At 46.4% G+C, this 12951-nt stretch overlaps 1 protein-coding gene across 1 annotated transcript; it reads left to right on the forward strand.

Annotated features, from left to right (window-relative positions):
* The first annotated feature begins 878 nt into the window (after window positions 1-878).
* SNRPD3 (small nuclear ribonucleoprotein D3 polypeptide) lies at window positions 879-3608 on the forward strand. Its single transcript, XM_041420516.1, has 4 exons — window positions 879-1150; window positions 1666-1815; window positions 2416-2608; window positions 3448-3608. The coding sequence occupies exons 2-4, from the start codon at window positions 1690-1692 to the stop codon at window positions 3507-3509; spliced, it is 381 nt and encodes a 126-aa protein (XP_041276450.1). The 5' UTR covers window positions 879-1150; window positions 1666-1689; the 3' UTR covers window positions 3510-3608.
* The last annotated feature ends 9343 nt before the right edge of the window (window positions 3609-12951 follow it).

Here is a 12951-nt window from a genome sequence, read left to right on the forward strand (position 1 = left end):
TAATATGATTTATAGAACTTTTTAGATAATGTTCTTGTATTTTTCCTAGTTGTGCCCCTGTTTAATCATGACTTTAAAGAATAGCATATCAGTTGATATATTCAGTCTTTTTAATTCATCTAGCTTAAGGCCCTGTCAAGTATCATAACAAGAAAAAAAAAAAACAACAAAAAAACCACAAAAAACAAAAGCCAAAAAAACAAAAAAACCACAAAAAACAAAAGCCAAAAAAACAAAAAAACCACAAAAAACAAAAGCCAAAAAAACAAAAAAACCACAAAAAACAAAAGCCAAAAAAACAAAAAAAAACAACAAAAAAACCACAAAAAACAAAAGCCAAAAAAACAAAAAACCAATTCCCACTTGTCCTCAAACCAGGAGGCTTTCTCAAGTATTTTGTCATCATATTTTCTTAACACGTTGTGAATCTGTCCCCTTTATGCAAGCAGCCAGCGCCTCTGCCAAGTCCCACATTAACCAAGGGGTACGCGTTTTCCACGTGAAAGTTTCAGAGAGCAGTGACAAGTTTTCTTGGCCGTCCAGCTTCCAGACAGACACCTGTTTCCCAACACACCGAGAGCTCTTCAGCGATGGCTGTCGGCTGTGCCGAGACGAGAGCAGCCCGTCTATGCCGTGCCTGTAAAGCACCCTGCGAACCCCTCTGTGCTCGGCCGGCTGCCCGCAGCCACGACCTTACCGACGGGGCCGGTAATTCCACATGGCTGCCGCGGGCCAAACCCGCAGCACCGCGGCTCGGCAGGACCGAGGCCGCCGGGAGCTTCGGCGGGGCCCTCACTCCCCACCCGCCGCCCGCGGGCCCCCTGCCTGGCCCGTTCCGCGGAGCGGACTCCTCCTCCCCGCCGCGGCTCCTCCCGGAGGCGGGGGCTGAGAGGGGCCGGGCCCCGGGGCGCTTGCCCCGCGCCGTGGCGGCGAGGGGAGCAGCGGGACGTGCGGGCGGGCAGGGGCATGACACGGCGGGCGGGGAAGGCGCAGCCTTTGCCCCGGACCCGGGGCACCGCGGGGCTGCCGGGCTGGCCCCGGGCGGGAGCGGACGGAATGAGGCCGCGCCGCCCCCAGCGCTCGTTCCGGTTCCGGCGCGCGGAGCAGGGCGGGAGGCGGCGGAGGCCATTAGGGGAGAGCGGCGCGGGCGGTGAGTGCGGCTCGGGGGTCTCGGCTCCCTGCGGGGCACGCTGCTCCACGGCCGCTGTGGGGAGGCGCCCGGGCGGCGCCGCCGCATCCCCTGAGGAGCCGGAGGGGCCGGGTCGGAGCGGCGGGCTGCGGGAGGGCTGGGCGGCCCTGGCTCCCTCACGAAAGGGCCCGGTGCTCGGCGCTGCGCCCCCGAGCGCCGCCGTGCTGCCCGCGGGGCTCGCAGGGGCCGTACCGCTATGGGATCTACCTGGGGCTCTTCCCGTGGAGCTACGAGTGGTTTGTTTTGTGGCCCTTAAAAGGGAATTTCCCAGAAGAGACCTGGAAAAGACTGGCTGTTGGTGTTTAAAGACGTTGGACACGTCTCTAGAGAAGTGTTACTGATGCATAGTCGAAACACACGTTGTCTTAAAAATGTGAGAAAAATGATGCTTTACGCTAACGGAAGGGATGATGGATTGTGTAATTGGAGCTACATCTTCCTTTGTAATAAAAGCTTTTGTTTTGCTTGTGCCGCAGGTGTAGAGCCACAGCACTGCAGCCATGTCGATTGGAGTGCCAATCAAGGTCCTGCACGAGGCCGAGGGCCACATCGTGACCTGCGAGACCAATACAGGAGAAGTTTATCGAGGCAAACTTATCGAAGCTGAAGACAACATGAATTGTCAGGTATCTTTTGTTTCACAAGGATGGAGGGAAGGCTGATCTGGGCCTTGGAAGGCTAAAAACTTGATTAAAAGACTGTTGCTTTTAGTTCTGGGATAAAATAAAAACTGCACTGCTGCTGGTTTTTACCATGGTGAAGTGGATTCAGCATTACAGAATGCTCCAAAGAGGCTAGAGCTTATTTCCAGTTTCAGAGTAGGATTGGGCATCCCTGTCAGTATGATCAGAGATTTTAAGAGTCTGTCCTGTTCACTGTCTGTGAACAGTGTTTTTCCAGAGTTTATTGTTTAAAGCCACTGAGTGTAAGAATAAAAAACCTTGATTTAATAAACTGAAGTTTATTTAATGCACATTAAGAGGGCCTAACTTTGACTTCAGGCAAGTGCTCATTGAAATTAGAAAGCTTTCCTAATAGTTAGTACTAGAATAGCTTTATTAAAACTATTTGCATATAGGAAAACAAAAATAATGATGCTGATAAAGCTCATTCGTAAAGTGGTGAGAAAGCAGAAGTCCTGGGCAGCAGTGGGGTGTGTTTCCATGGTCATGATGCCTTGTGTCACAGCTGAGGCCTGTGAGCACTGACTGATTTTTCCCTTCCAGATGTCCAACATAACAGTGACCTACAGAGATGGACGGGTGGCACAGCTCGAGCAGGTGTACATCAGGGGCAGCAAGATACGGTTTCTCATCTTACCAGATATGTTGAAGAATGCTCCTATGCTGAAAAGCATGAAGAATAAAAACCAGGGCTCTGGAGCTGGGCGAGGGAAAGCAGCTATTCTCAAAGCTCAAGGTATGTACAGTTTCTTCATGGTCCCTCCCCCTATTTTTCTGTAGAACTGGAAAACTCATCTCTGTCACTGAGGAGATTAAGCAGTAAGAAGTGAAAAGATTACTGGTTCATACAGTGTTTTTCTGTATGTTTTATCTTACAGTGAGAGTCAAGACTCAAATTGTCCCAATTACCTGAATGTTTAGTATTGATGCTACAGTAATTTAGAGGTAGTGAGTAGTCTTTTTAAACAGAACCTTTCTATTAAACTTGGGAGTTCTGTTTTCCTGCAATTGTGGCCACCAGCTGTTTGAAATGCTTAGGGAAGGATTCAGGTGTTCTTGTTGAGCTGTTGTAGGAAAACAGCTTTAGTTAGTAAGATGGTAGTTAAGCTACTGGGAAGCTGTAATTGTTGCCTTTTCTGTAGATCACTCTCATTTGTGCCTTCCTCAGGGGATCACTCTAGTTATTAGGTAGTTGAGTAACAGTCATGTGCCACAAAGTCCCTGGTTAACTTCAGTGTGCAGTAACGTTGATGTGGGGGAGTAACTTACTGAATAGTGCTACAAAACCTTGCAGGAGTGTGGGGCTCCAAATGTCCTGGGTGACAGAGATTTGTGTGTCAGAAGGAACATGAAATGTATGAATACCTACTGCAGTTGTTCTGAGGAGCCAGACTGTGGGACCATTAGGTTCTGGTTCTTCTCACAGAACGCTTCTTCCTCTCACATCACTTTCTGAGCATTTCCTTGCTTCTGAGCAAGAGACCTTGAGTTTTGTTGATGTTTTGCTTGTCAGTTGCTGAGATAAATATGCAGGTATGTCAAATTCATGTCATCCCTGATGTTTTCTTTCTTCAGTGGCTGCAAGAGGAAGAGGCCGTGGTATGGGCCGTGGCAACATCTTCCAGAAGCGAAGATAATTTTGGTCTTGGCTGAATTGTTTATTTTTTATTAGGGGTGTTAACTTGACTACATGTGCATTGGTATCAGTTTTGTTTAATAAATGTTTCTGACAAAAACTCGTCTGCTCTTACCTGACAGGACAATTTTTGGGCAAATACACTGTAGGTTGATTTCAAACTCAAGCCAGCTTTGAAAAATAGTGAACTTTATTATATCTAGTTTTGACCACTTTGTGTGATGCATTGGTTTTTGAAGATCATTATGTTTCCTTTTTCTTGTTTAGTCCTGCTGTCATTTATTCTCTAAAGAATTAGAAAGCATTCTTAATGAAGAATTTTAAGTCATACATTATAAAGTCTTATTAGCAGCTGCATTTATGGAAAATACAGCAAAACAGAGGCAGCTTCCTGAGAAGCAGAGCACTGGTTCTTTAGCTTTATATGGACCTACAGTAGATAGAGGTCTATCTTCAGATCTCTATATTGGGCTTGTATTCTTGCATTTCTTATCTTTCTCTTTGGATATGGGGAGAATTTTTCATTGGGAACACACAACTTTGATAGCCTGAATCTATATTTGCAGTGAAAAAAAATCTATTCTGACTTTCTTAGCAGTTTTCCCGTGTGTCTGGGAAAAGATAACAGAACATAAAATAGGCATTTTCCAGGATATGCTTGACATGCTTGGTAGATTTGAAAGGCAGTGCAGGTGTATGAAGAAAATTTTATAAATAGTTATCCATTAAACACAACTCAATCCAAATACTACTGTTTTGAACAAAACTCACTATCAACTTCAGCTTTTCATCTTATTATCTATACACAGTTGTGTATAGATCAGCTGATCTGCAGGAAGCCAAATGTTGGAGTTGTAACTTCATTAAAGTGTAGCATGAGTGTTCTTACTGACTTAAATGGTTGAAATGTTTCAATGTAACCCTTGTGTACCTAATCACCTACTTGCATATGGTCAATTACCAGTCTGTACACACACAAAAAAGCTGCTCTTGCTTTTCTGCCTGGATGCTGTGAAGACTCTCCCTTGTGTGCAGACAGGAAAGTTGAACTAATGTATTAACTTGTTGAATTGTGTGTAAATAAAGCTGTATTTGGTCTTGCATCACTAGGGAAAACCCTGCTGCATGTTCTTCTGGGTGGTAGCGATCCTAAATATTTGCAATGGAAACCTCCTTAGAATGTGTTTAAGGGATACTTGAGCTTAACCATAAAAGCAGTGTGGTGTCATCTTACTCCTCTCATGAGGAATGTGTCCAAAAGATGGCAGTCCTCAGAAGCAGGGACCGTTTCCACTGATGGTGACTGGCTCACCTCTTTTAAAGTCCCTGTTCTTGAGCAGTGCCAAGCTGCTGTTCTCTCAGGAGCAGAGCATGTGGCATTCAGCAGCACTGAGGGCGGGGGGGCAACCACGAATTTTGGAGAGAAACAGTAACCCTCCTCAAGAGGTTTGATGGAGCAAACTGTATCTGCTTTAAGAAGTTTGAAGTAAATTCTGTAATGCATATCAGCTTTGAAGAAGATACTGGATTTTGCATAAACAAAAAGCTTTGTACTGTGGCTTCAGGTTGGGGCTGTCTAGGATGAACTCTTCAGAAAGATACTGCGAATTTAGTGTTAAAAATGTTGAAGTTTCACACTGGTAGGAAAGTCCCAGCCAAGACAAACATCACTTAGCAATTTCTGACTGGAGTAACTGGAATGCTAGTTTGTTACATGCTGCTTTCTAGAGCCTTCCTGTGCTGTGTGTATACTTACAGTGTGAGAAATCAAAATTTCCTTCTCACAGACGAGGTGTCACCCACTAGATGGCTCTGTTGGGAAAAGAATGAAGCTCAAGAAACCAGAACCCTCTGGAAAAGAAAAATGCAAGAAATGTGACTTCTGCTATAAAGCCTGTAAACTCAAGGGCTATTATAAACTAGCATGAAAATGCTCACCTTATTTTCTTTCTTCTTCAGTGTTCCCTGAGTGCTGGCTTCCTACATGGCTGGGTTATTCCAGCTGCTGATTGATGCTGTGTTTCCCTGGCACTTGGCTAATTGGGCAAATGCACTTAGATAATGCAGATTCCTCAGTTCAGTAACTTAAGCAAGCTGTTTCCCTGGGATGGCAAATACTAAGGAGAGATGTAGCTGTTTTTAACATCTGCACTTATTTGTCACTTTTTTTAATCATGGATTGCAGCTTTTCATTCTTTGCCATCACACTGTGTGTGGGTTTATAAATCTCATGCTCTTCAGTGGGTTCAGGGCTCTCCATAGTTTCCTGCTTTTGGCAGAGAGAGACAAGCACTGGCCTGGAGTCTTGTTCCAAACCTGCCCCTTTGGTAACACCAGTGCAGGTGTCTTTGAAGTACTTGTAGGACAGAGAATCTGTTCTGTAGGTGTGTGGTGTGTGGAGAGATGCAGGTGGAAATTCACCTAATCTTCCAGGGTCAAAACCACACTTGTGCTCTGGTATGAAAACAAGGACTAACATCAGAGAAAAGTTCAAGAAAGTATCACTTGAAAAAAATTGCTTTGTGTAGAACTGTAGGATCTTTCCTCACTGACCAGGTGCTTTCATCCCATACATGTGCAGTTCTTCTCTCCAGGTGTGTCTAACTTGTTTTCGATCCTAAAGTTGTACTTTTCTTTAGTTCATTTTTCAATGCTCTTCAAAAAACCTCTTCTAGAAGAGCAGAATGGAGTGGGAAATGTGAATTTCTGGTGCTGGTAGTCAGGATAAATGTCCAGTCTATATCTGTTTGCTACTTGAGCTTTACAGTGAGCTTTCCTGTAAAACAGATGTGTCCTATTTCTTTTGCCAGTAAAATGTGAACAAGAGTGGAAGACTGATGTCCCAGTGGGCCAATGGTTTGGTAAGGTAGCAATGGATGGAATTCTGAGGTCTACAAGAAAATGTCAGTGATTCAGTTGTTTATTTCTCAGGCAAGGGTCAAAAGTGGGGAAAGAGTTCTCCCAGGGATATTTGTTGTTTCCATCCTGACAGAAGTAAAAATTTAGATCTGGACTTGCACTTTATTGCAGCCAAACTGATTTCAGACAGACCTGCTCTTCCTCCTCCAACGTTAGATAAAACTTTATGGGACCCTCCTGCCTTCAGTGATTCCTTGGAAGGAAATACAGATGCACCACTTTAAAAGCATGGTCATGGGACAGCCTTGAAGAAGTGCTGATGGGTCAGTGTGTGCAGATCACTTTGCAAGTGAGAGGGGACTTCACCTGCTCACACCTGCAGACAGGAGAGCTGCCAGATGACTGCAGTGTGCTGGGGCCTGAAGTAGCCAAAGCACTGCCTGTCTACAAGTATTTTCCAGGTCAAGCTGTGTTTTGACTGCTCCAGGTGTCCTGTTATTGCCTAGACCTGTAATGAGAGCTCTTGATAGAGTCAAGAGTATTTTGGAGATGGTGGATAAGAATGTGCCACCCTTCCCTGCTCATGGTAACTGTTCCTCACAGACCAGGCTGTGGTATTATTTCACTTGTTCTGGAGGCTGACATTAGTGTGCAGTATGAGTAGTAGGTTTGGGGTGGGTTTATGCCACTTAATTCAGACATTTAATGAGAAAAGTATTTGGTGTTTGTGTGTGAGTTGCTTGTCCTAGTAGACAGGCTATTATTCCTGGCACAGGACCAGTCATTGCATAAGCAAGTATTGTGCAGCCTTCTGCTGCTCAGCAGAGACTATCAGAGTCTATGAAAAGTGGAGATTTTCCAGCATCGTTAATTCAAGGGAGAATGCTGAAGCCCTGGCAAAGAAACAGATTGTATCCAGAAGATGTGTAGTTATGCTGGGAGAAATGAAAAGAATTGCAGAAAAACACTATCGTTGTTCTTTTGTTTGGTAAACTGCTGGCAGTGAGCATTTAATTTGTTCTTCATTTTCCCTTGCCTGGGGACTTAAAATCTGTTGTGTGGTTGGGGGTTTGCCCTAATTCCAGCTCACTGGAGAGATGCTGGTACTTCTAATCCAGAGCAAGCTACTGCTTGTGAGGCAAAACTTCTTACATTTTGTTCCTTGGTGCCTAAAATGTTAATAGGGAGTGGAGCCCACAGCCTCAGAGAGGTTTTGGAGCACTGCAGTTGATGGCCCTCAGCAGGCACGCAGTGAAGCTGATATCGTGACAATGCACAGACTCACGTGGTGGCATTTTAGAATGTTTATTGATATCTTTGCCCTCCCTTAAAATCTCAAGTAAACTGTAGGGTGAATAGGGTTTTTTTCCCTGACACCATACCCAGCTGAGACACAGAGCTGGCATGCAGAGATTTTTACTTTTCTCTAACAAAGAGGTGTTGCTGTTTGTTGCTTCACGATCAGATGAGCTCCTTTCTGTCTCATGTCTCTGAAACAGTTCCATTACAAGCCTTTTTTTGCAAAGCTCAGCCAAAAGTCAGTGTTGTTCCCCTTGAAGAACACTATATCAAAGGGCACATCAGAGGAATCCTCAGAACCATACAGGAGTGTGTCATTTGCCTGCAGTCTTGTTCACCTCGTGCTTTTGAGGGCGGTTTGGATGTAGCAGCAGAAGTGCTGTGGTCTGGGGAAAGGAGTGGCTGCACTTAGAGGAAATGTTGCTTCTTCCTTTTCTCTTGGCACTTGTTAGCATTGGCTTTGTTTTGTCTTTTCACTGCAACCTTTCTTTTTTCTTTTCCAGTTAATGATCCAAATTTGACATGGAGAAAGTGGATGAAGCTCTAGGGAACTCATTAGAGGCTTTTCATGTTAGAATTGGACTCCAAATACATGAAGTCTAATCCTAAACCTAGGCAGAGATTTATACCATGGGACATGGTGGAGTTTCTGGCTGGAGGCTCTTGAGATGGTCCATGTAGGAGATCTCACTTTATCTCCATGGCCTCATTTGAGCCTGGATGTTACTGGCCCAGCAGCCCCTGGCTGAGCTGGATACCTTGGGAAGGAGCTCTGGGTGTGCATTCTGCGGTCCTGCTTGTGAGAGCCAAGCGTTCACCCAGCTCCAGAGCACCTGGCCTGGTGCTAGCAGGAGCTTTGGGGGCTGCCAGTGACACTGTAAAACACTGGGATTCATACTGGAGCTGAGGGATGGGCCAGTCCAGGGCTGAGACCCAGGCATGGGGACCTGGAGACACTCTAGCCTGTTGTCTCTGAGTCCCTGGTTACACATCAAACCTGTTCCTTTGGCCTCCACTTGGCTCTCTTTCCATTGCAGTTTCTGAAAAACTAAAACCCCAAAGAGCAGTTGGTAAAATGAGTGGATGGGCTGGGACTTGGTCAGTTTTTCAGTTGCAGCAGAGTTCAGACAAAGGTGCACACATCAAACTGTTGGCTCTGCAAACCAAAAGATTTCAGGGGATCAAGAACAAAGTTCTGCTCAGAAGTCTGACATTGAAACCCAAAGGCAGCTGCCTCTGCTAATCTAGGAAAGGGCCTTTTTCCCATACTTTGTGCCATGTTTTTATTGTTGAGACACCACATATTTCAGGGGAATTACACAGGCTGAATAAGGCCCACATCGTTTTTGATAGCTTTTCTAATGCTTCCCATCATCGTGTCCACTGTGGGGCAGATTGACTCAAAAATGGACTGGGAGGAATAACCCTCCCACAAGCTGAGGAACTGGCTGGTCAGAAAGCAGGAAAGTGCCTCTCTTCCACCTTTGTGACACACCCTGCATGCAAGCAGAATGAACCTGATGCTGCTGTGGAAGGAAATGTCAGTGCCATTGTGGCTCACTTGCTTTTGAGGCCCATTTGGATGCAGCAGGGGGAGTGCCAGGCTTTGGGAAAGGAGTAAATGGAATAAAAGCTGACTTTCCTCTGATCTCTACTGCTGAAGAAGAGTTCCTGTGTGGTTATTGTGTTTAGTGGCTGCCCTGGTTTTGAATCAGCATCACTGAACTGGGATCCTGTCAGATCTGAGAGGAACAGCAGAGGGTCACAGCCAAGTACTTGGTGTCTCAAAGTGCATCAAGATGCAGTTGTGGCCTTCTGGAGCACTGGCCTCAGCTAGCAGTGTTCCAGCCTGTTTTGTTTTGTGAATTGCCGCTTAGCAGCCTTAAACCAGCTACTGCATCTCTTCTGAGAGCACCTGCTTAAGGCCAGTAAACTGTAAAACAGGTTCTCTTATCTATGGATAATGTCCCCAGCTGGGGTGGCTGGCTTCCTGCCAGCTGCCCTTGGAGGCTTTTTCATGCAGAAACTGCATGATATGAGTTTGTATTGAGGCATTTTGCCTCTTCCAAGCTTTGAGTCACATCCTCTGGTAGGGAGTAGAGCAATCTCTGAAGGCACTATTTAATCTTCTCTTGTTTGTTTTCTTAAGATGAAACAATATATATTTTTGACATCTTTGTCAGCAGCTGTCCACTAAGGAGCTTGTCAGCCTGCCCCAAACAGTGCAAACTCCTTTATCTTCCTAGTGCTTGTGATGAACAATGAATTATAAGTTGAGAAAAGAGCCTTGGCAGTGCAAAAGAAAAGGGCCTTGACAGGTTTTGAAGTGTGTGAAATAAAAAATAGATTAGACAAGCCTGTGCTTCCAGCTGCTTTTTGCATCCTTACCTCAACAAAATAATTACCACTTATTTAGGCAGAGTCGCTGAAGTGAGGGAGGCTTTTGCTGAGCTCAGTGCTCAGCATTTTGCTACCTGGAGCATGCCAAGATGCTTACCTGGATTTTGTGGTCAGAAGCTGAGGTAAAACACAGGGTGGAGTTGCAAGGAAGGTGTTGTCCTCCTAGGCAGGGAGAGAACAAGTGCTTTTCTGTTGGAGTAACTGTTCCTTCTTCCTTCCCAGGCACCAATGGCCTCATTAGCTGTGGTGTTGCTTGTTATCTCCACATGTGGCTGGGCTTTGCAGGCTGGTGCTGCTGGAGCTCTCTGCTGCTGCCTGAGCCCCGCGGAGCCCCTGCTGACAGTGCTCACCAGCATCTTCAAGGGGATGCTTTACACCTGGAGACCTCTCCTCCCAGCACACTGCTGCTGAACGCTGTGCTTAAATGTCTCACTGAGCTGTGGAGAGGCTGATCACCTGCTGGGGGTGGGGAAGGGGCTGTGGTACCATCTGTGCAGCTGCAGCTTCAGCTTCCTTCCTGCTACGTGACACAGGTCCCATCCCAGCCTGACAATCTGCAGCCTGCACAGAGAGGGAGGCTGGCAAACTGAAAATGGTGGAGAGGCTGGTGTCTGAGTCTTGATACTGAGTGCTGCTCTAAATACCTGAGATATAATACCTCCTTCTTCTAAATACCTCCTGAGGAGAGTGTTCAGTCCTGCTGTGTTACCTGACAGGAGATAGGCTCACTGCAGGGCAGGTGTCCCCTGATTTAGCCTCATAACTAAGCTGTCCCTCTGGCTATCTGTGAGGAGACCTAAATTTTAGCAGCTCATCCCTTTCATACCCTTTGAGAGTCCTGACATTCTCATTCAGTGCAAGGAAAGACTCATTTCAGTTGTGTCATCCTCTCTGGTTGGTGAACTCAGCTTTTATGAAAATTGCAGATTTGGGGCCTCTAGATCTGCTCCTTGAGCACGCACCTCATCTGTAGGGAGCCCAGGAGCACTTCCCTGCTTTGGGATGAGCTGGATGCACTGTGCTGCCCAGAGCCCCTCTCCTATCCATGGGATCAGGAGCTGGCAGGGAGTAGCTGGGTGTGCTGGGATTGTTTCTGCTGAGTTACAGCCCATCAAAGTTCATCCAAGAAGCAGTGGCAGGACTTCGTAATTTGCACTTTAACATATTTAAAGCTCCCCAGTTCTCCATGGGGAGCTTTCTGTGGCAAAGCAACCAAGTGCATATAGAGGAATAAACATGCACGTCACAGCTGCTCAGCTGAACCACTGTGTTTCCTGCTTTATCTCCAGATCCTGGAGCTGCCAACTGGCAGGTGGCATCGCCAGAGATTGGCACAGGATTCCCCTGCAAGGGGCTGAATGTCTCATCCCTGCCCTGCTGGGTAGCAGAGCTCAGACTGAAAGCACAGCTTTGAGCAGGGCTGAAACAGGCTGGGGCTGAGCCAGGGGCTCTGCAGGGAACAGCTGTGTCAGGGGCGCACTACACACTGAGGGTCTCACCTCATTTCAGGGGGTGCTGCTGTCATGGAAAAGCTGTGAAGATGCCTTGATGCAGAGCCCTAGGGGGACAGTGCTCAGAGCCAAAGAGCAAACATTCAGCAGCACTGCTCCCTCTCTGTAGAGATGCACTGGCTCACCAGGCAGCTCCAAGCCTTCATTTAAATGCTTTGTGCTCGAGTTTTCTTCTTGGCACAGAGCTGAGTGCTGCTCTGCTTAGACAGTAAGAGTTTAAGCAGATCTTGCTGACATTTGAAATACTTTTCATGTTTTCTGAAAGGTATTTTGGAAGGAAAAGAAAAAAAAATAATACCATCTCTTCCATAGCAGGGAAGGAAAGGAAGGGCTGAGCCTGGAGAGTGGTGGTAAATGGAGTTGCAGCCAGCTGGGGCTGTCACTGGTGGGGTTCCCCAGGGCTCAATAGTGGGGCCACTTCTGTTTAATGTCTTTATTGATTATCTGGATGAGGGGACCGAGGGCATCCTCAGCTGAATTCACAGATGACACCGAGTTGGGGGGAAGTGTTGATCTGCTGGGGGGTAGGAAGGTTCTGAGAAGGGTTTGGACAGGCTGCATTTGATGGTCCAAGGACAGTCGTTTGAGGTCCAGCAAGTGCCAAGTTCTGCACCTGGGTCACAACAATCCCAAACATGACTCCAGGCTTGGGGAAGAGCAGCTGGAAAGCTGCTGAGTGGAAAGGGCCAGTGGCATCCTGGCTTGTATATGCCATAGTGTGGCCAGCAGGACTGGGTTGTCAAGCATTGAACAGGATACACAGGGCAGTGGTTGAGTCACCATCCCTGGAATTATGTAAAAGAGGTGCAGCTGTGGCACTCAGGACGTGGTTTAGTGGTGGGCTTGGCAGTGCTGAGTTAATGTTTGGACTCAACGACCTCAAAGGTCTTTTCCAACTGAAACTATTTTATTATTCTTTAAGATACTACACTGAGAAGGGAAAAATTAGTTGTGAGAAGAGAGCAGGTGGTGACCTTTGCGCAGGTTAATGTGAAGGTTATGAGGTCCTGCACCTGTGACTGGAGTGCAGCTAGGACTGGGTCCAGCATTTGCAGTGTCAGATTGTAATGCTCAGCACAGTGTCTAATCCCACCTCTCTTCCTCAGGGAACTGGTTTTATTTGGAGCTTTTGGTGGTTGATCAGAGACACCAATGTGTCCTCCACACTCTTGGTCCAAAGGGAATAGATCACTTGAAAAACATCAACAATTTACTTCCTGCAATTTCTTGTAAAATTAGTAAAGAGCATGAAAGGTGTATCTATTCCATGTTTTCTTATAGGAGTGTTGCTATCTGAAACTCACAGAGACAATCAGTAGAGGAAGGCAAAGTTACCATGGTTAATTTAGAAGGGTAAGGATTTTTACAGGGTTT

This window comes from Onychostruthus taczanowskii, unplaced genomic scaffold (genome assembly GCF_017590055.1).
Source record: "Onychostruthus taczanowskii isolate IOZ18803 unplaced genomic scaffold, ASM1759005v1 scaffold64, whole genome shotgun sequence".
Taxonomy (NCBI): Eukaryota; Metazoa; Chordata; class Aves; order Passeriformes; family Passeridae; genus Onychostruthus; species Onychostruthus taczanowskii.